Below are 24,054 nucleotides of genomic sequence, written 5' to 3' on the forward strand. Positions count from 1 at the left end.
CAAGCTGTACCCAATTTGTATCCCGATTCACCTTTTATTGAATATGAGTAGAGAGGAGTAGAACGAAATCAAAGTGCTTTGTCATTTTCGCCAGCCTACGGATTAACCAAAGGGTGGTTTAAAACCGGAAGTGTAAGTCTGGACAGATTGCAGGAGAATGTTAGGACACAAGTGACCCAGCAAAAATCAGACTATTCAGCGTTTGATTGGCTGTTCAATCGACGTCGTTCAGTCTGTGAGCAGGCCGCGCGGTTCCGTTGTATGCTGATTTTGTTGTGAGCAGACAGAGGACAGTGAATAAGCACCATCCACATTTGCATTCGATTTCCGGAAGAAAAAAGCGACAAACGGAATCCGCCAACGCGCGACAAAAGCAAGTTCACACTGCTCTTCGCGAAGTTCCAGTAAACTTTGAATCACTCGCTGATGAAGATTGTATGAGATGAAAAAATAAATATCTACCTGGTACAAATTGTTAAACGTTTTGTATGCAGCAATGTGAATCAACCAATCGCTGAAATCGATAAGCGATTGTTGCGGGCCAAAATTAAATGGAGTGTGGAGAGTAAAGTCACCTCATCAACATTTGTGCAAACAATGAACTAAAGTTCATTGAGTAGAATCAAAGTTTTCACGAATTTTGAGTGTACTGTGGCACCCCTAATGGACGCCAGATTTGTCTTCTGTGTGCACACAAAAGGGGCACTCAAACATCAAATGTTATGCGACGTATGCCCACAAAAGTGTATCAATAGAGACCGACTGGTATTTTGGTTTCAGTGCTAGATTTGCTTAACTTGGTTTGACCAATCACGGTGAACGATAGCTTACCGCGACGCACCACATTAGTCTGGTTGATCAACAGAATCACAGAAGACCAGTATCTACGTGCCAGTCAGTAAACAAAGCCTTCGCTTGGTACATCACAGGTATTAATGATAAATCATCGGAAGTGCATTTGCAGAATCAAAACAGAAAAACTCATTCTCAAAGTTTTCGTGGTGTAAAAAACCAACTCATCGATTGCTTCCGAGAGGTTGTCAAGCTTAGGGGTGAAGAAAGCAACATCCTTTTATGGTTAGAATAATTGCGTTGTTGGAGTAAAGGCTGACAGGTTGACTTAAGAAGGGGGACCCTAACGGCAAATGAAATTTCAAGAACTGTGTGGAAATCGGAGCATAGAGCTACAAATGTATGACAATCTGTTGAAGACCTTTTACATGTAGGTTCGGGCAACCAGAATCACCCCGCATAACGCCTGAACAATATTGGACAGGATGCGTTTTTGTGCAGGATGCAAGGTTGACAGGTGATTGGTTGATTCAGAAAGATAGGTAGACTTTACAGAGTTTTGAGACATTCATAGTTGATTTAGTGTAGACCAAGGCACTCGCCCTCCGCGCAACAGGAGGATAACCAAGACTGATTCTGATGAAGAGGCTTGATCGTACCAACGCGGAACCTCAGCGCCTGAGCAAACTTGTCCAAAGCTAGGTTCGGTTTTCACACCGAAACGCGAATAATGGCAAGGGGTGCATTGAAAATAATACTACTTACAACTAAATGGCAAAAATGTGGAACTGTTTAAAAATGGACTCTGATTGTCCTTGTAAGTCCTAAATTGCGTAAGTTTTCGTAGAAGTTAGAAACTATGCTCAATCTATTAAAAAAAGGTTCGCGTTAAGGGAGCGTAATATGAAAATTTGAAGGGAACAACTTTCCTTATGATTGGACATGTGCAGATATGATTCGACGCCTCGTAAAGGTGAGCTTAACTGTTGTGGGTGGCTGCGGAGTTTTTAGAATGGACATGCACCACACCCTGTTTGAAAACTCCAGTCCGGACACAATTATTCCAGCTAATCTTAAACAAGGGTGAAATGCACCGGACTCAAGTCTACCTCTTAGTGGAGCTTACCAGCAACGCGCTCCTTTGATGATGTCGGAGCCTAAACTTCGGGCATCTGATGTGCCAGGCGAATGTGTCACCACTGCTCCATCAACACATGAAGGCGATCACATTCGATCTGTCCCTAATTTCTTAGGGACAGTAGCACAATAAAATTTTATGCATTGACTAGTAAACCTACCGACAGTTAGGTACTTCGTTAGTTTTACCATGGACTCGAAAACAGTATGCCAGATAAGCCTGAAGCGCTTTCAGAACTGCCCCGGACAGACGGCCACATCAACCATCTGATTAATCTATACTGTTACATTCATTATTGATTACCACGGACCATCTTTTAAGCCTGAAAGCCGCGTTGAATAGTGTTCAGTTGTGCGTTATTCATCAGCTCCGAGGCTAGATGTGCGCTCCCGACAATGGTCGCTCACTGTTTGTATTACATGAGTGATTATCGATCACCGATAGTAAACACGGGCTAGATGGTTGCTTTTCCGTATGTCTAGAGCAGTTTTATTAGCGTTTCGCATCTATTAGGAACCGAAGCACTACGCTATGCGCATACTGAGTTCCACCAACCACATTATAATGCAAGATTATAAACTGCTTTTGGTGTATATGGTGCGGCATATAAAAAACCCAACCACTTAACCCGCTGCCCGACCAGTAAGAGCGAGCAAAATCTATATGATAAATAAATGAATACATAAGTTGCAACATCCTACATTTCTGTATTGTCCGGTACAAATTAAAGTGGTCGAAAAAACTTGGAATCTCTAGAGCGCCTACATGTGATCAGCATTCGTAGGTGTCCACAGTATGTGTCGTACGGTCTAGCGACATCGTGATCAGCTGATGTATCGTTTTCAGATTTCGACGACCAATCAGAATGACGCATAAAGAGACCGATCAGATTTATGCCAGATTTATCCTGTTGGACTATGACATCTTCAACTATTAATCAATCATATAACGCATCGTAGAACGAGAGACAGATGTCAGATTAAAAGACTCCACACTGGCAACAAAAAAACGTATGTCACATTTCAGAAAACAATGCATACTACCGATTCATACGAGGTTTCCTCTGAGAGTTGTCAGTGCAACTGCCTATCACAGATGGGTCACGTGACACGAGTGTACGTCGTTGTCACAGACTGTCCGGTTTTATGCTATGCCCAATGCTGATGACACGCCACAAACTTTAGACTGGAAGGATGCGGTTTCGAAGCCAAATTAAGAGTCACAAGATACGCAATACGAGGTGGTTTGTAGGCTTCATCGTTTATATCCTAAGAATATCCAGTTCGCTTCCAAATTAGGACTCGTTAACCACTTCGCTGGCAGCGAATATCATCGCAGAGCGATGGTTAACAACTTATATCTAATTACTAGATCAACGGAATATTGTCTAAAATAGTTAAATTCTATTCCAACACGACTCAGCATGGGTGGACCACAAACACATAGTCATATTTTGTGGGTGAACATCCTCAGAAGAAAGTAGCAAACAAATCACGTGACAATACGCTGAAGACGAGACTTAGATCATAATGCCATCGATTGATTCGAGTTCTGGCATCGGATTTCTACTGCTTAATCTCAGCTACCACCTGGGGAGTCAAAAGTAGTCACCTTTAATCCTGTCATTCTAGATGTTTGTGAAGGCCGACACAAATGGAATTTCACATAACAAAATAAATCAAAGGAAGACTTGAAAAAGAACCATGTGGCTAGGACTGACTTGAAGTCTCATACACTAGCGACTCGGAGTCGAGGGAGAGTAAGTCGAACACTGAGAGGAACAGAGATCATGAAAACTAAATTCATGGAATGAGCAAGGGCTTTATTAATTTACTTCCTGGCACTGTAGACAACCAGATTATCACTGCTCCGTTACTGCGCTCAGGTCACTCCACAATAAACCGCCTCAGATGGTTTGCACTAATCGGTTCAACTGACTCTTCTGCCTAAGGTCATCGCTTGCCAACACCGTGAATTGAATCGTTTGACTTTTCTGCTAATTGACACAGGTCCGTGAGACCAGGCACAGTGTGGGGAAACAATCGAGGTTGGTGCCACCTGGCATAGCTACCCATAAGTATTAAGCGGCCAAGCACTGTTTCTCTAAACTTCTGCCTTGTTATTAGCGAATAGACACTCATTTCCAAACTAATATGGTTTTGCGAGAGATCACCTAGAAAGCTGAATCTCTCGTTTGTGATGTTCTCAGGCAACTGAATGTGCTGCACCAGGCCGCCTCATGTTCCAGTCGCTACAATATTCGAGATATCGCGATACATCTATATCTTTGTAATGTACTACTCATAAAGTTGCTGACTAAGCCTACCTGATGAGCCCCAAAAAGGTGAAACCGGTCGTGGGATGTCGATGGATTTCAGCAACCTTATGAGTAGTACATTACAAAGATGAACAGTGTTATGCTTTATGGAACCCAGCGTAAGTTAGTGGAATAACCAGCATTTCAAAAAAATCAACTGATTGTCCTCCAAGATGTCAGGTGATCTACCAGCAATCTCAGAGATATCATTGGTTCTTTAGCGTAGTAGAAACAGTGACAGCACACAGGTTCGGATACCCATCTCCCCGCAGACAAAGCAAACGCACAACAGCAGATCTGGTCTATCTAGGAATAACAGGATCGACGTGTCCTGTAACTGGGATACACGCGCGTGGATATTTTGACCGAAACAAGGCCGAGCGTGCCTTTCGTGAACTTTTTACCGCACTAACATACCGTTTTGTGCCATCGAGGCAATTTTTATTCGCGCCAATGAACCGCAGCGTTTCGAAATGACCGTAAGTTCAAAAAGAGAATTTGATAACCACACAGGCGACAAATGTTTCATCATTTACTTTGTGCTATGGGACTGAGGCTAGCCTAACTGTTTTGAATCGAACACAATCGATCAACATTCTGCAGCCTGGTGGGGCGATTCGTTGACAAGAGACGAGATAGACTAAGAAACGCGGCTGCGTGGTTGGCGCTGGCCGAGACACGCACGTACACGAATGACGTGCCAGCTGATCCATAACGAATCTGGCAGACTCTGCCGGTCAGTTCAAACTGAAGCGACAGTTTTGATTGGTTATGTGTGATTGGGATGGTTTTGGAGCTCGAAGCTCAGCTCTCTTGATTTTTGAATGCAGCGTGTATTCACGTAGCTCGTTCACTTGAGTGTTTGCACGTGGTTGAAGTACGCAGACGCCTGGGGTTTGAGATTGTCAAACTTGGTTACTCCATCTGTCCGTAAGTCGGTCATTCGTGGTCGACCGCAACGGCCGAACCTGACTGGGCTTCACACCTCCGCGTTATCAATTTGACGTCTCCCCAGCTGGATTCTCGCGCACTCGGAGTTTCTGAAACTAACCACTGTATTAGGTCCTGATCTATGAACTTGCTGAAGTATCCTGATCTACTGATTGCAGTAAGTTGTCCACACTCCATGGAAACTTCTTAGCCCAGCCGTCTGCCATCTGGCGTAGTTGAGAGTTGAGATTTTCGGGTCGCTCTCCGAGGTGGCTTCCCTCAATCAGTGAGTGATCGGTCGTAAAGTACCAATCGGTAGCACGCGGCATGTGTAACAATTGATGGACACTTTCTATGGCTGAGAACAAAACGGTACGCATCTGTGTGAAGCCTCGCTGTCTGAATTTGTTCTTCGCATGATGGAAGCGGAAAGCGATGCATTCTCAAAACTGAGAGAATGGACGTCGCGTCTGACTGATTTTTGGATTCGCTGAGATGGATGACCATACAAGGAACAAATATGGCACATACGAAGCGGGTTCAGTGAGACGGGCACTGGATCGCATCTGTGACCGAGGTCCAGTCCGGCAAGCCCTTTTTTATGGTGATTTCCTTTCTGCCATTTTGCATAGTTCGTCAACAAATGAAGCTTTTGCATTACGACTGGTTGACATCTGACATCTCTGACAAGTCTACCCCAAAGTTGTCCAACTCTCACGCCCTGTAGATGACATAACAGAACAAGAATATCACGGATGTCGACGGAATGACCGACGCTCTGGACTTGTTGAGGTCAATGATTGGTGTGAACAGTGGATATAAGTGAGTGCTACTCACAGATTACGTGGTCTTCTTAGCTGGATGGATGGCAGCCTCATCTGTGGAACTGAAGAACTCTCCGTCCCTCTCTCTGTGTGTGTGTACGGAAGAGATCATGGTGGATGGGATGGCTGTGGTCTTGGAGGCGCGTTCCTTCCAAACTGCGGCTCAACAGGTGGACTTCGCAATAGTCTGTTTCAAAACCTAATGCCCCTTTCACTTCAACATAGAGCTGTCCCTGGCTGCTCTTGTGAACATGAACTCAGTGGTTTTGCACGATGTTGCTCACCAAAATCCTGACTGTAGATTCTCTCTGTAGACCAAAAGGTTTGCAACCCTATGTACACTACGATTAATTACCTAGCATTAGAGATTGCTGTTTTCACATAATTGTCGTTCCGCACAGCTGGGTGTACAGAGGATAAGGGGACATACACAGATGTGCAAGTCAGCTTCCTGAGAGGCAGTGCCAAGATGTGAACGGTAAAACCGAACAGTATGGACGTAAGTGGAAAGAAACGTAAGGCGTCAGCCGCACCAGAGAGGGGAACCCCCAAATGAAGGACACCACCTTTCGGCTGATAAGGGGTTTTGTACGGAGGCTGTCTTCAAATAATTTGTAAAGGATCCATGTTCGATACATTTTGCTGAAAAATCTGCGCGGCAATCAGTTCCAAAGTACGTCACCGGCGGTCAGTGTTGACGAAAGGATAATGAGTCGCTTGAAATCGATAGTAAAGATGCCGCACTTTAAGAGCCCGTCGTGATGGCGTCTTAAGAGAGGGTGTGGCATCCAAATGACACCTTTTTTCAGGAGATATTTTGTACGTTGCACTTCGGTATAAGGGTAAGCAAGTAGCTTTGAACAGATGGTTGCAACAAATCGACAGCGAGATAAATTCGAAGTGTCAAGTGTCAGCGGATCCAATGAACAAAATGTGGATCATTCGGGTGACCGTTACTCGTTTAGGAGCTTTACCGTACCAAAACTGACAGCTCCACTCAACCAGCACCAGTCAATCTATTGATAGATCGCTGTCTGACATGCAACGGGATGCGTCAGCTACGCGTTTCACTAAATGCAGCAGTGATTTGGGATCCAGGCAGGCAACAGTTGTGAGTATTTGGTGACCAGTTGCATATCTATACTGTTTCAACACAAGTCCTCGCTAGAAAAAAGTACAACAGCTTTCGCCACTTGATCTGTATGTATCATGTGTACTGCCTGAAAGGCAGTAAAAAGCTCACTCACATTACGCTTTGAAGATATCCCACCCACAAATGCTACTCAGATAACTTGCGAACCTCGCATTCTTGTGTGTTTGCTTGAGACAATCGATTAGGGACTAGTTTTGAGAATGGAACGATCTGACTTGTCGACGTGAAACATTCAAACGGAATCTGCAAGGGCAACCCTATTTACGCAGTGCACAGACATGTGACTGATTTTGTGAGGATAAATCACACGTGATTTACCTGGAACCATGTTTCATTATAGTCTTAGAGAAACACGGTTTCATCACCAATGGTCGGTGAGTATTTAATTTTTAAAAAATACCGATAAACAAACACGGAAGTTCCACATATTAGACGTGTTTTCGTTTGATTATCGTACATGCAGAGGCAAGCAATCCGTGGGGCCGGGTTAATGCCTCTCATCATTGAAAAACGTATTCGCCTCCCCCCTGGTTGTCGACGAGATAGCTGTTGACCCTGTGACCGAGCTCCGTATGTCAACGTTTCCACACCATTACGCGGTTGAGTGAACATTATTCAGCTTGCGTTTACACGGAAGACATCCTATGATACCGATTGTGACAGGTTATTTGTTCATCTATCTTCTATTGGTACAGTTTTGGGCTTCGTCGAACCACGGGTCCTTTGTCCTTCATGATCGATAGGTCGGATCAATTTATTCACGTTTAATGATGGCTCCTTTTGTGAATTATCAAGGCAAAGCAATAGCAGTGGTGGAAGCCTTTCACTTCTAGCGACATCACGGCGACTAGCGGCAGCGTACCTTGAGGAAAACATGAGGAAGTACCGAGCTGCTCAAGTTCAATGAAAAGCATCTGAGATGTTTAGGTTGGGTTGGAACCGTGGACCTTACTGTCGCTAAATTTGCGCCTCAGTCATTGATTCATCTTGTCTAGGCTACCTTGTGGAATCTTCTTCAGATAAAATCGTGTTAATCTTGAATGTCATTCACTGGAACCTGAGAAGACTGATACCGTCTTTTTACATCAAGACTATGTTCGTCGAATCCGGTAGAAACATTCATTGTTGTTCGTCGCAGTGTTTGCAAGATGTCACCATCACCACCGTACTCAATGCTGCTGCAGTTTGTCTCAGTCTGCTTCAATATTGCGCAAATTTGGCTTTAGTTGTGACAACTTGGATGAGAATTGTTTTATCTACGACCTTGGACGCTTTTCGTGTACACCTCGTTTTGTAGTTGTCAATGTGCCAGTTCAACGACGAGGAAGTCCAAGAATGTAAGTTTTCCATCAATTTCATTTTCCATCGTGAAGTGAATGTCTTCGAGAATGTTCTCTATCATGTTCGCTGCAGTTGATCTTATTTAGATGGCGCCGAAATGTCATTCACATAGCAGCTTTTGCAACCCGTTGGGCTGCTTCCGCCTACAGTTCTGGGACACTTCAAACGAACGCTGTTTAGCTGTGCGACAAGTGAGTTGACTTACGTCAAACAGAACAATTCCGACCTTATCACGCTATTAATAAAACACGTGACGTGAACAGAGAGTGCCTGTCACGTGTGTACTCTTTGTGAATCAACCAGACCAAAGGTGGTGCTTTGATGTCTCTGATAACCTAATGGACCGCCTCCACCGACTCACAAAGGAAAAATGACACTTGTTGAATGCACAGTAGGTTACAAAACGCTGCTCTTACTTGCTTAATTCCAGAATTGTGCTATTCTTCATTGAGGCACATTAAAAATGTGTCTACTCACGAGATTTTAAACTTCCAAGGATTGGGCTGGGTCGATGATGAGTAATTTTACCCAGCTTGCTTACCACCACTGGACTCACAGCACAAATGTTGATCACGTACCCTGAAAGCAGGACAAAACATTCATCATCCGGAAGAAGTTAGCGGACATTTCGACTGGCTGGTCGGTGACGAATACCCTTTTGTCTCCATCTGTTTGGGATTGAACGCTTACAGACTTTTAGGCGGCACAATCGACTGAGTAATGTTCACTCCAGCCTTCAGTTGAGTTCTCATCGTCACATTTCACTTGTTTGTCGGACGCATCAAATTTGGCATTTGGTCGTAACCCAGAGGAATCTTGGTATGCTCCTTTGTTTGTTGACATCCTGACCACCACGGATGGTGCAATTCAAGTCATTCCAAGATTGGTTGCAAGATATTTACAAGAACACGCACATTTTAGCGATTTCCTGATCATATGTCACCAGATCTGGTGGAAAAATGAGTGACAAACGTCTACCTATATTAGACAGCTTGTGGCAGGAAGTAGTTATTACCCAGACTTCCGGACGTGTGAGGGGTCACCAAAGTCTTTCGTACACAAGGCGATGTCGGTCAGGAAAGTCAAATCTCCCCATTCGTGTTTAAATTCGTGATCGATGAAATCATGAGACGAACGCTGAAGATCTCCTAAATACAGAGATTCAAATAGCCTGTGGCGAAAAGCTTGCCAATCTGGATTCCGCAGACGACATTGTTCTCATCTTCGAAGAGGAGGAGAAGGCGCAAGTGCTTTTGGATGAACTGACCGAAGTCATCCCGTTCTTTGCGCCCGCAAAGTGTAAGGTCATGTTTCTGGACATGCAGTCACTGAACACGCCACTTACCATCCAAGGAGAGGTATATGAATTTGCGGCAAGTTTTACTTATCTTGGAAGTTGTATGAGTTCAGATTATAGCGTGATAGATGAGGTAAATGCATGAGTCTGCAAGGCTCGGGTCGCGTTTGCTAATTTGAGATACCTACAGTGTGAAAGTGGTGTATCCCTGAATCGTAGGGTCGCGTTTGCTCAAGCTACAGAGCGGGCTGTGAGATTTGGCCTGTTCGAGCAGTGGAACTGACACGTCCTCAGGTGTTCGACAATCGTTGTCTCAGAAACATAGGTCGTACGCGTTAGTGTCGGCGTATCCGTAGCGAGACAACTAGGAAGCGAGTTTTAGGTTGTGAAACTGGGATCTCCATTGAAGAATGTGTCCAGAATCAGAAGCTGGGTTGGTTAGGACATATGGTGCGTATGCCGAACCATAGTTCGCCGAAGAGAGGACTGTTTTGAAGATGGTACACGGTCCTTTGTTTTCAACTTTTGGTAGAGGGTGAATACCGATCGAGGTCAAATGGAAACTTTTTAAGCGTTACTATTTATATCCTTGTACAAACCTTCCAGGATAAAAGGACGTTGTCACATGCACCAGCCGGCCGAATGACAGATGCATCCAGTTGGAAAAGCTCATAGCATCTCGAAGGTTACGGGGAGATGTTACAATCGTTGCTGAATTCCTGTTCATTGATGAGATGTAGGAGAACAGAAGAAATGCAATGGATTTGAGTAGCAAACGTCAGCAGCATATCAGTGACACCGTCAAAGTGAGTTGCAAGGCTCAGGTATGTAGACAATATGACGTTGAAATATCTAAGCAGACTTTGAATATGGCCCTATGAGGGCTTTTTTTGGAGGGGGGGGGGTAACTTTGCTGTTGAAGAGGACTAGTCCCCGATCGAAGTGGTAGAGCTTTTCGTGGTGCACAAGAACAAATTCAGCCTCTCACTCGTTCAAAGGAGCGGTTGATGTAATTAACCAACACAACTGACAAACCCAAGAAGCTTAGCGTGGTGCATGCAAGTGATTTAGTCCAGATTATGTTGTTTTTATGGTCGATTATTTGTTAACTAAGCCGAGCCACTTAGTTACAGGCATTTCACCCGTAATAGAAATGACGCCATCAATGTGTAGTACGGTAGCGGTGTTCCAAAAATGACGCTCCGATACACCACCAAACACTGACAACGTCAGTGACACGTCCACACTCCAACTGCTTCTCAACTCGGCTGCATCGCGGACCCATGATTAAGCGGAATGGGGAGTTTAAGTCCTTATCCCCTCTTGTGTTTTACCATGTAGGTGTAAGTTGAAGTTCAAATTATTGATTTGTATGTGCTCTACGCCCCTCCTAACGAAGAAGCAGCTTTTATTGTCGAAATGAGTTGGCTTTATTAAGATTTCGCATCCCCAGAGCACGTGTTGGCCTACAATAGATTGGTCTGGACGTTGTGGTGAATGCAATCAACTTTCCAAATATGACTGACGCTCGAGTGAAGACAGCTAAATTATTCAATTAATTAACTAATTAATAATAAATCAAATGAAAAAATAAAATGAATACTAAATAATAAATTAAAATGAATGAAAATTAATACATTAATTCAAAACACAAGCTGCTTTTCAGTGATTCCATTCTCACATAATCGCAGTCATAATTAAACCGCACGCAAGCACAGCCACGTCAGAAAATAAGTCATTAGATATTGAACAATTTCTAGCCACCCAGTATGCCGAATACAAGCAAAATTCCTTGAACAGACAGATCGATAAATCGACAAGTTATCTACCGATTCATTTTCGATGCGCACCCACAGACTAACGCCTAATGCGTTGCCACGTCGATAAAGATTTTTCTCAGCGGTAGACAATTTCCACAAAGAAGCAAAACGATGCTGGTCAATGGGGACAGCACAAAACACAGGAGAGAAAAAATATCACACCGTACGGCGGCATGATTAGTCATCGAATTGAGAAAGAAACTTTTGTCTTGTTGGAGCGAACGGACTTCCAAACGACACCAAATATCAGTGGTGTAAGAAGCTAACCTTATCTGGCATTATTTGTTCACCACTCAGGAATGCATCCTTTGTAAAATCGACACTTAAGAATACAGAGGCACCGAAAAGAACGCTGTACATCCATTTCCTGGAGATTATCACGTGAGCCTAGTCTCGGCATCCATACCATCTGGTGGCCAATTAGGAAATGAGGCTGACGGGTACCGGGGAACTCGGCCAACCTGATGTACACGAAGCAGACTGAAATCTATCCCGAGTTGCCCAGTGTTTTATCAACCTTATGATTAGTATCGAATAGCAGCCGTAGTGACATCTGTGCTGAACTTTCAGCTGTAGAATACTAAAAATGTGAGTTCAGGTGGGTGTCAGCTGAGCCCGCCGTCAACAGCAAATTACTTTACAAACGACAGATGTAAGTCTGCACCTGTTGTGGTGTTACGAGCTTTAGTGAAGCAGGGGTTGCATGCAAGAACGTCAACTGGTAGATACATTCTTCGCTTCTTGGCCTCCAGGAGATATCTTCTTTGACGTTTCTGTCTGAATGAATCACGGTCAGAGTGAAGTGTCATCGGCTGAGATATTGCTGATGAACGGCGTTGTGTGGATTGGTGTTTAGGATGAAAATTCATTCGAAAGCCCTCCCACCAGCGCACACTGAAAAAAAAACATCTAGCATAATTAGCGTAGAAGCGAACAAATCCAAGCCCTGTGGATGCAGAGCATGCATCCAAAAAGAGTCCACCCCATGGGCATCAAGAATGGTGCTGCTGATGGACGGTTGGAGACTGGTAAGAAGAACGGCGTCACTGGTGAAACATCTCCGAATAGAACGACGGAAGGTTTTCCGCGTTTGCCAACCGGGCATAAACACTAGCTGGTGTGCACATTATGGCACACCTTTCTCGTGTAGAGACACTACCACGTTTTTCAACACGGCGAGTGCCGCTGTTAGCTACTACATTCGTTGTCGCAAGACGTGCAAACGTTGCGATATGACCAATTACACTCTAACGGATACGCCGTGTAGGGTGGGTGACCAGAATCAAACATCGGGTAAGAAAACTGACCGCCACCGAAGGACTGAGGAGTTGTTGTCGAAGAAGCTGTGTTAGCGAGGGTAGACAGGCTTTAACAACGGTTTCGTGTGGATCAATCAAAGCAAGATCAAGGAGCGGTCGAACCACACTGACTGACTGAATACCGATCCCGGTGACCAAAAGGATAATCTGTCGGTACAATGATGTTATAAGTCCATAATATGTCTTTTTGTTCAGGAACGTTACCATATGGGATAGTAAGTTCCCGCTGATGTGCTCTGGACCAAAGAATGCGACCAGCCGAGCCAAACTGCCGGTGTTCACCATGGCATGCGGGATTCAGCGATCGACGTCAGCAAATCGATCCTGGATATGTGCACGACAGATGGGCGTCATAGGTGTTCGTAGCCGTTTCCAGTACTGCAAACTGATTGGTGTACGGAGATTTCTGGGGCGCATTGCTGACGCCCATGCCACTCAAGCCACGACGACGGGAGAGTAGATTCGATGAATCCAGGAAGCGTAGGGCACTTTTACCAAGCACCGGAAGACAGCATGAATAGGTCAACGGCAGTTTCACTCTCGGATCAGCACTTATTGGCGGGGGTTTTGGACTGATTCGCTGTGTATTCGGTGACTTTTCTCAGAATCTGAGTGAGGCACTTCAGCCCCAGGCTCTGAATCTCGCCTGAATAAACGGGAGACGTGAGATCCACGCGGTACGGTATGATGTGATCCAAAAACAGGGGGTCATTCATGCATTTTGACAGCTCCAGGTAGCAGAGTAAGGCGTTCAGCTTACCGTACTCTAATAGCCCACGTTCGACAAACGAAACGGTTGACGTATCTTCTTAGACTTGGCTTCGCTTGTTCACGTCGTGAACTGGGATCGCATCTGCCTTTCGGAATGAGGACATTAGCAATGCCATGGTGCTTGGAGTTTGGGCAATGAAACAGTTACCAGAAGGAAGTGGAACACACGACTCAGGTACTCAAACTTGTCTCCAAAAACGCCAGTTGCTCATCCACTTAATCAAGTTCTGATCATGTCACCTCGATTGGTGCCGAAACGTTTGCAAACTAATTGCCAGCGACTTCTAAACCATCAGTCGACTTACATGACAAGATGCAGTCAGCGAAGCAGATTTGCATCCGTTTTGACTGACGAACCAACGCGATGTCCACCGGCTTCATTCCCGCTGCCCGCAAAGTGTCGAAATAGGCCTGGAAGGTAGCTGTGGTACGATACAGTCCAGGCGACTTGCTTCCTGTGCTCACCAGATGCGATCGCTGCTTCGCAAATAAAAACAGTTTCACGTACTACCGGTCGCCTGGTTATCATGACGCTGGAAGAATCCATTCACACATAATATGGAGAATACGATACGGTTTGGGACCCATCGCGAATGGATGACACACGCTACAAGTGAGCGGCGGTCAGCCGGCGTTTGAAGAGGAGGAATAAACGATTATGAGTGACTGAAACAATCTGACTGTATAATTTGACCACTTGTCTGTGCCTGCAAAGTGAAACAAGACCGGATGTAAACAAACCGATACTTTGTGCTTCCAGACAAGCCAGTCGGATCGGTTTGTTTAGTTGGACGGATGCGCTAACCACAGTGGTCTCGTGGAAGCTAGAAGTCTCCGTCGAACAGGGATGGAAACGGGCTTTGCCAGCCGAAAAAATAGCGCCGATATGATTTCAGCTTGTCTGTCAGGGATGGAGCTTGCGACTATACGGTGATTTGATTTAAAGTCGAGTTTTCTTAAAATTTGTCTGAGACCAATCTAGATGTGTGTTTTTTCTACGGCAGAAAAAACTTTTCTCCAACCTCCCTCCGGAAAATAACTGAAACAGCTAATGATCAGGTGTGAATTTACGCATTCGTAAACCTCTAACTCAGATGTTAAGTTGCCGTGAATTCGGTTGATTGTTTCACTGATACTGTGCTCCTGTGACATGTTATCTTTGAGACCTTTGTGGACAGACAGCCATGCGACCTTCTTGTTGAAAGTTTTCTTGTGTTTCACTGTTAAGCTAGTCAAGTGGATGCCTGGCCCGCATTCCTCGAGAATTGACTAAAGTGAATAATACGTATTAGCTGATAGCTACATAAACCATAGTAGTTCAGCTGTAGCACCCTTTCGGTGCCTAGCTGCCATGTTACCAGAAGGAGGCACGAGGGCTAGAATACGGCCAGGTTACCCAGGCCTAGACAGGAGAAGTCGAGAGGCGGGGGGCGGGTTCGAACCCTGGATCTTCCCATCAGTAAATTCGCGCTCTAACCGCTGAACCACCCCGCAGGTTGATGGCTCAAGAGCCGTTCCGTTCTGTCCATCTTCCAGTACCATTCCATCTGGTTTACTCAAGGCGCAGGTAGTCCAATCGGATGCGCATTCCCCTCAGCGGAAATGGCATTTGGAAGTACTCGGTGCGATCGGACTTACATCGGCTATAGTCATTCTGGAAAGGGAGGCCAAGCAGTATGAGCCGAGCTAGACTCTAAGGGACAAACATTACAAAATCTACCTAGATCTTGCCATCGTGTGTTGTCTGTGTCGAACCGGTGTCAATATCCACGGACGAAAATAATGGGTATGGAAGCAAGGTTTAGAGAACTTCTTAGAACTGGTCAGAAGGGTATTAGGATGCAGGTGAAAGGAGGACGGGGTTCTCTAGGATAGACGAACCAGCTGTCACATAGTTCCCAACTCGGTAGGAGATAACTGGCTGTGTCATGCAGCCAACGGCAGTCTTCTGTCATAAACTGTCGCCTTCGCTGCTCTCATTTTTTGTCATACTGGACAAACTGATGCATGACACTGGACGGAAGGGACCATCTCGTGGCTTTCAATTAGTCGGCCTCCTCAGCCTTGGTGAACGAAGCTGCGGCAGCTGGACTCACTACGATTCGGTGCAAGATGCTAACCAATTGAACTGAACTAGCAATATCTGAAAGTTTTTTTTGAATTCCTCGACAGAGAGCCGTCACTCTGTTGTTCTCACCGTGTCCGGTGCTTTGCCAGGAAGCCACTCCATTGACAGTGAACTCTGGGCAACAGAGGGAATACTTTTGTGGTGGCAGCTCTCAGGTGGTTAGGCGGGGTGCTTAGACTGGACAATAAATGAATATATATGTAAGTATCTCCAAGTTTTCACCGTCTGTGCACCCAAAATTTTAGTCCAGAAATTGATGTGATTTAACATGCTTGTGAACATGTGGTCAACAGGCAATGGTAGAACACCACAGAGCCTGGCACCAAACAGAAAACCTGGGTACGAGCCACTAAAGACGATAAATTATCACAAACATGTAATCATATGTAACAAAGGAAGTAACTGGGCATATGGAGAACTCAAGAAGTATTGAGCTGTCATGCGTTGCGTCATTTGAAGCACAATTTAATGGATATCTCACAAATGAGATTAATTATTGACCAACCAGCCATTTCGAAAACCGAAAAATAGCTTTCCTGCGGTTTTGTTGAGACCACTGTCTTGAAGGGAGCTCTGATGGGAAAATTCCATGCCTAGAGTCGTCTCTCAATGGACGTGGTTCTTCTGAACGGAAGAACAGTATATGCATGGTATCGTCACGGGATTTCCTGGTATACAACCATACTGAACTAACCGCAAGTTACAGAGCCCCCTGCCATTTGAGTAGTCGGCCGCATTTTGCCCACTGTGCTAAGCGATTTGTTTGGAATTGGACTTTTCAGCTCAGGGGAAAAATCCAAGGTACTCGTGCTCAACTTGTCGTGTCAGATAGCACGCATCCCAGGAGACTCCATCTACATTCCAAATCAGCTGTCCTCTCAGCTGTAACGTCCTCCCGGTGTCTAGCTGCCATGCTTCCCGAAGGAAGCACGAGGGCTAGACAGAGGGAATACTTTTGTGGTGGCAGCTCTCAGGTGGTAAGGCGGGGTGCGCGTCCGAACCACGGACCTTCCGGTCAGTAAATTCTCGCTCTAACCACTTGGGCCATCTCGCCCCCAACTCAGTCGTCCGGATGGTCTTAGATAATCTGGGTCACTGTAAAATTCAGAGAACAAACTGGCGAATATTAATTCCTTCGTGATCTCTTCTACTGATCAGTATAGATCGAACGATTATGAAACTAACATTGAGCGATCTATACAAGCGAAACAGGGATAAAGTGGAGCATTTTACCTGCAGGGTTCCCCTATATTATTGACCCACTTTCAGAAATAGCTCGAGCTCGATTTACAATCCATCAATCTGTATTGAACAGTAGAGATCGTGGGAACATTAATTTTCGTCAGTCTGCGATCTGAACCATAAGAAGGTTGAAAACGGAATACACTATTGAAAAGGTTGCGGGAAATTCCTCGACACGCTTTCGCCTTTTTTGAGGGTCATCAGGTAAACGCAGTCTCCGAGTTTCTATCAAACTTATGTTCTACTTGACACGAAGTTGCACGAAACTAGCGAAATACATTCATTTACAAACATCCTAAACGATATATTCAGCTGGGTTTCGGGTGATTGTCTGGCAAGACCAAATTTGTTTGCAAACGAGGGTATTTCGCTCATATTGAAAACGGTTTTATTACAAGCCCGTCTGAGTTATCTCCGACGTGTGGTATGGGAAGGCGAATAAGTTGTTCAAAATTGTAACTCATTAAACAGGCGGGTGTTTACAAGGTTGATTTCGCTTCCTAGTGCTTCAAGGGATCAATCAACAAGAAGGCCCATTCTCTGAAAAGTTTTGCCAATGAATGTGTGCACTTGATAGCAACGTCTATGTTGAAAGAATATCTTGGGGTTTTTTGTCAAACTTAAATTAAAATTCAAGTCTATACTGATTGCTAGTTAGTCTATCTGGTAAGTCTGTTGGCAAGTTGATTTGCACAACAGACCATCCCATTTGTGATTGGCCTATCGATTTATTCGCCTGATCACGTGCGCGCCGGCGACATAGATGTCGGTACTTGCTGCCTCCGATCCCCATAGAAGTAGGTTCGATTCTAACACGATTGTGAATGTGGACATGCGTAGATAGTTCTCACATGCGTAGTGACGACAACACGAGGAGAAGCTGTGTCGATTTAACTCACCGTGTGAGCTGTTGTTGTTGTCGTTTACCTGTGGGTAGATTGAGCAGAACTAGAGCGCCTTAAATACAATCGATAGCTGTCAACTCTCCAGGCTCGCATTCTCACAGGTTTGGACGATGCATTCCAACTTTCTGACAAGCCTGAAATCCACCAATAAACCAGACAACAGGTTGTTTTGCAACCCAGCGGCACCTCAAATCAAGACTGAAAAAGCCAAATTCGTGTGGAATATTAGAAGCATCTTTTCCAAGATGGGCATAGAAAGCGAAGCACTAAAATGAACTCCTAGTTAGGTGAGAGTGAGAAATCGATTTGTTATGTTGATATAATTGGGTGCCCGTGATGTAACCCACACCAGTGCTTGTGTTCACAGGCAGATGATACTCCGGAAACAAGGAGAAGACGGAATACTTTCTTTTACAATCCTCATCGATGTCCATGGGAGACTCCACAGAACCCATACTCTATGATATATTCCAACTGAAGATGCTATACAAAGTCTGTTTCGTGCTTTTGTTGGCACGATATTCGAGACATCGGAGTGTATTTTCTCAACGTTAAACACTACTCATAAATTTGATGAAAACTCTTCGGCCATTACCACGACCGTTTTCGGTCTTGCTGGGGCTCATCAAGTAGGACCTACTTGATCGGCGAGTCGCATGCAGTTCGGAAAGCCTGTGGATCGCAAACGAGTGGGTGAACGAAAGAATTTAGCACTTCGGAAATTCCCGCATTTTTTCGATTTTAAAACACTCTCAATGCGGATCCCAGAGATACCGAATGATATGAGTAGTAAAGTGAGCATTTCTTTAGAAATAGAGTAGCTTTCAATCTTTAGGCCTGATTAGAGGTGTTCTTTTGTGCTGAACAAGGAACGGAGTAGAAAAGGATTTATCCGAATGATCGTCCCTCAATGAATTGTGTTCCAACAGGTATCAATCATCAACCATAAATTCGGATGCTTCGTGCAGGGAATTATGTCGCCGACTCTTTGAAATTATGTTTTCATCACCCGTTGAAAAGGTCCTTGTGACTGGTGCTCGATGGCATCCTAAATAACACACCGCAGTATATATATATATATATATATATATATATTATGTAAGACCAATGTTCTTGACTACACAGCGAGCATTGTATTCAGCTTAAATATCGATTAATCAGAAAGCTTCTATCGAACATTGGTCTTACATAAAAGCCTCTGTTGGAAAGGATTCATAGCCCATATATTAGCTGGATCAAGCCGATATTTAGTACATACACCGCGCATTCTTTTGAGCCCTATCCGCGATAGAATACCAAGCACATTCCATAGATCTGTCATCTACATATTGACAATCGGTTGCTAAGATGCACTGCAATCAGTGATTCCCAGATCGATTCGCAAGGAGAAAAGGACTGGTATGTACACGTAATACCTCGAAATCTACATTGTTATTCTGACAAAAATCCTATGATCGGCATCGTCAACATGGCGAGCCAAGAAGTTTCTTGGAGGCGACAGGTTTGCCGACAAAAAAGATACTAAAAACAGGTACTGTGGTTTGTTCTCCCATGAAACTCTCGTTATGTCACCCATAACTGCCTGGGCGTTACCTCCTTTTCTTAAGTCGTCGCAGGCCAAAGAAATGTCTCTTGGGATCGACGGCTCGTTGTAAACCGTCTACAAAAACTGTCCCAATCAATAATTACGCGAGTATACACTTTCGTGTAACTACATACCACCGAAAAAGACCATAGTTTGAGAAAATCTATCCAGATGAAGGATGTTTCAGGTGACCACACTTAGTGAACTCGCCTAGTTGAAGAACTTCATCGTAGGACAGTTTTGCAACAAATCCGATGACTTTCAGATAGTTCTACTTGTTTGTGTAGCTGGAAATGAACCTGAAATTACATCAACTGTTACCATGACGAAAACCAAACAAGATACAACTAGCAGGTATGCAAAATCCCGATTCTTGCTTGCATGTTGCCATAGTGACCGCCCAAAAGAAACAGGTTCGGATGGGTAAACTGGGGTAAGGACAGGACGGGACTGACCTGAAACGCTAGCAGACTGTTTAAGGTATCATGCACTCTGATACCCTCTTCCCGAATTCTAGCATCTGGGAAGTAAAACTGGGATACAAAACGTACGGTTAACCGCGATAGATTTGGAATGTTTATTGACTGCAGCAAACGAAAGAAGTCTTAAAATTAAGGATAGGATCACGTGACTAACACCTTGGGACTTCCTATGGTTATTTCACCTACTAATGTTCGCGAAAATTTTGTCGGTCGTGCCATCCAAAAGAATGTCAGGGATGACGCCATACGGACATTTTAATCATGGCACAGCAGAAGGCTAAAAAAGAAGTCTGGGTAGAAAAGCTCCGGTCATTAACATCACGTGAAAGGCAGCCAATTGGTCCGAAAAGACGAATGTTCAGAAAAAGGACAGTCAAGCAAAACTGTGTAAGAATTCGAAGCATTTTGTGAATATGTTTATGTTTGAAATGATTAAATGAAATGATTAAATCCTCGAGGTTTGAAATGAAGCATTTATTTGAAAGACTTCTTTTGCATACATGAGTGAAATTAGCGGTTCACTTCCCATCAAGCGAATTAACAGTGCACTTAATCCGCGAAATTGTTGTGGACGTGACGATGGATATAGGTGAAAAAAATTCCAGAAGCAGTTTTGACCCTTGCGGACACCTTCGTTCACAATGAACTTTGGTCTTCAACCTGAAAGAACTTCAAGATTCTATCAGGAAGGTCAGATTCCTGAAAGTAACTTCAGAACGTCCGGAATCCACTGCTCCACCAAAATCTCAACAGGAAAGCCGGCGAGCATCCAGGCCAGTCAATCATTCAATCAATTCAGCAAAACCTGATGAGTGTTCTTGCACGCCACAGAAGCGCGACCGAAGGTGATCAGCGTTCAGGCATTTCATAGAGGAACCATCGATGTTGATGGGTTTTCACTAACGCCTATCAAACAGCCTGAATCAATGTCAGAAAGTCCCCTCTAAATAGCGTGGGGTCGTTGTAACTTTTGCTCTCACACACACGCAATCGCTTGTTCGGAATATATCTGTTGTGTTCCCTTCTGTGAGCCTTTTTCTCTCCGGTACTAGGCACTGGAGCGGGGTAGCAGCAGATACCACAGGTCGGCGAATCCGCAGGTATAACAGATTCCAAGCTCGTCGCATACGTGCTTCGTAGCAATGTAGTTAGACGTCACCTGAAGGATGAACAAGGTGATCCACAGCCATTCAATAATTCTCAACATCAGAGACGTGACAACTCTAAAGAATACAAAAGACCGTAGGTCATCACGTCAAAGTCAGGTGGAAAGAGCTATGCACCAACAGCTCCAGGACTGTCCGAAATTTTTTAATCTAGCTGGAAAATGATGTAAGATTCGAGGCAGCTTATCCAAACTCGTGAAATTCCAAATGAAGGAATCATCGGCTGTCTGGTAGCCGCGCATGAGGGCTGCGAATCTGTCAGCTTTTCCAAGCCTAAACATAAGCATTCGAGATCACAGGGTCAGTTTCGAACTGCAGAACTTTCGCTCAGTAGATTCACGCGTTAACCAATGAGCTACATTACAAGGTAAAGCAGAGTTTCTTTCTTAATGTTGCTTTTCGGTTTTCATTGTTTCATTGTCATCATCACCACCATCACAGTGATAGAATAGTAGCTGAGCGCATCAATTGATGAGTATAGACGAGGTGTAGGGTTGTTCCAGTGTCAGAAACTAGCGCCCGGATGTCATTGAAACCATGGGAAAGAGAGCCTTAGTAAAGGGTGAAAAATAAGGAGAGGAAAGGAAACTTTTTAGAGAGCCCCAGTGGCACAGAAACGTTAAGAGCAAGGTGCCTGGAACTCCCAAAATCATCAGGGTAAACAAATCTGAGAAGCACGTTGGAGAAAGACATCATCGGGAAGGCGTGAAAAACCCACAGCGCCTAGATGCATAATACCCGCTTTGATTTAACGCTGCCAAGTCACGGTTTAACCGTTATTCTTGCTTGTCGTAAAATGCATCGAGCGCCAGGTGTGGCTAGGTGAACCTGTTCCTGCTAATCGTCTGTTTTTCTCTGAATGGGTGTTACTTGTCTCACAAAGGGGGATACTGAAAACAGCCAGCCCACGATGAACACTAACGCCCGAGTAGCGCCGGTTGCCGTAGGCTCAGCTTGTATTGAGAAGAAATTGAATAACAAGTGAAGCTCAAGCCATGGAGAAGCGTGCAATAAAATATTGATCCTATTAAGTGAAGACAAATAAGCTTACCCACCAAATCAAGAGGTTTGCCGTGGGGGGAAAAACAGAACTTCTGATAGAGTGGAATGAAATCCGTACTGGTCACAGTGTGCACTTTGTTAGGAGCAAAGCTGCTGTAACGTACCGGATTTTGTGTGACTTTATACGAATGAGTGGGCTCTTGAGAAAAGGTCACTTCTATAAGGAAACGAAAGCCTATTCCCCTGCGCCTGTCTCACTTGAAGGGGATTACTGTGTTTGAAATCTGCTTTGTCTTTTCCCCTATTTCTTGAAGATATCATTGCAGCCAAGTAATGTTGCTATCTCGGAAGAGTCAGGATAGGAACGCTTAAGGTCCTAGTTAGAAGGCCAGCTGGACATGAGATGCACAAACCCGCATGATATCGAAAATAAACTTTGGGGTATACACTTTATACTAGCCGGAGGGGTTCTATGCATACTACCCGAAACCCAAACAGCGGTTCTTATCGATCCGTGATGCGTAAATCTATTGCAGTGTTCCAGCTAGGTTCTTTAAAAGGTTTTGTGGACTGCGCCAAAATGATGAGCCCCAAGAAGGGCAAAAGCGGTCGTGGGTTGTCGAGGCGTTTTCAGCAACCTTATAAGTAGTGCATTACAAAACTAGACTCATGTTTTGCAATGAGTCAAGTGAGTCACGAGATCTTCCCAAAGGGTGCACGCAACACAAAAATGATTGTTTCTTCATCCCCTGGAGGTCCTTTCCCTGCGTGATGCTGACCTTAACTGAGACGCCTTCACTGATTTCAAGCCTCCATTCATTCCACAACCGCGTAACTGGCTCAGCACCAGCATGCAACTTTCCGCACGCGAAGAAATTCGATGTGAAAAACTCCAACCGTCGTACGGATGAAACCGAATTTCAGCAACTATACTGATCAGCTTCGCCGACAGACAGATGAGGGCAACGTAACATTTTGATAACTGGCTCCTGTCAATCAATCCGTTTATCTCATGCAAGTCATCAATCACAAGTGGTCCACATTAGCTGTCAGATCATTTGTCTCCAGGTGACTTCTCCTCGCACTAAGGTCAAATCTAAACTCAAGATCAAACTCAACAGAACCCTGGGAAAACGCCTTCCTGCATGTGAAATATTCCAGCAGTTCTGTCATGTGACCAAGTCACTTACGTTTTACTCATCACTTTGAATGAAGCTTTTGTGTCCAGAATCCACATCAAATAGTTCTAGCTGGCAGAAGCAGTTTCTGAGTATCGTCTTCGGGGCTAACCGATGAAAAGGAGTTCTGTTCGATACATGTACATCTTTGTAATGTACTACTCATAAGGTTGCTGAAGATTCGTCGACAGCCCACGACCGTTTTCGCCCCTCTTGGGGCTCATCAGGTAGGCGTGGTCCCCGGGTTTCCGTCAACCTTATGTTCTACTTGAAACAAAATTGCACGAAATTAGTGAATATACACTCATTTGGTCACATTCTCAGCACTTGTTATTCCAATCATCAAAAGGGTAATTAAAACACAAATGCGCAAATTGGTGCTTCGTTTATGAAATGAAAAGGGCATACGATCTTGAGATTCCTATGCTCACTGGAACAACGGATTTTGGTGTACGTGTATCCGTTCGACTTTCACGAATTTGCCAGCATGCCGAGCTGTCACGATGAACGTCGACGAGGAACCCCTCAGCCAGTCTTTATTCGACTTCCTGCGTGGCTACTTTCGGTTGTGTTAAGTATTTCCAAATAGGCTGTTTTGCTTCAAACAACCGGTATCCGTTTATCCCTTTGGCACTGGCTCGATCACGTGTCTATGTCACTGCCA

The 24,054-nt window shown here is 44.6% G+C and overlaps 2 protein-coding genes across 2 annotated transcripts; both read left to right on the top strand.

The window, feature by feature from the left end:
• Positions 1-10,202: 10,202 nt before the first annotated feature.
• Positions 10,203-15,185, top strand: T265_10425 (hypothetical protein; the record flags this gene model as incomplete). The annotated part of the gene is made up of 2 exons (XM_009176793.1): positions 10,203-10,242; positions 15,025-15,185. The coding sequence occupies 2 exons, from the start codon at positions 10,203-10,205 to the stop codon at positions 15,183-15,185; spliced, it is 201 nt and encodes a 66-aa protein (XP_009175057.1).
• A 3,218-nt stretch (positions 15,186-18,403) lies between these two features.
• Positions 18,404-23,682, top strand: T265_15148 (hypothetical protein; the record flags this gene model as incomplete). The annotated part of the gene is made up of 2 exons (XM_009176794.1): positions 18,404-18,514; positions 23,560-23,682. Coding segments are annotated over 2 exons (234 nt in total), but the record flags the coding sequence as incomplete, so codon positions are not given.
• Between the last annotated feature and the right edge of the window lie 372 nt (positions 23,683-24,054).

Source organism: Opisthorchis viverrini, assembly GCF_000715545.1.
Source record: "Opisthorchis viverrini unplaced genomic scaffold opera_v5_369, whole genome shotgun sequence".
Taxonomy (NCBI): domain Eukaryota; kingdom Metazoa; phylum Platyhelminthes; class Trematoda; order Opisthorchiida; family Opisthorchiidae; genus Opisthorchis; species Opisthorchis viverrini.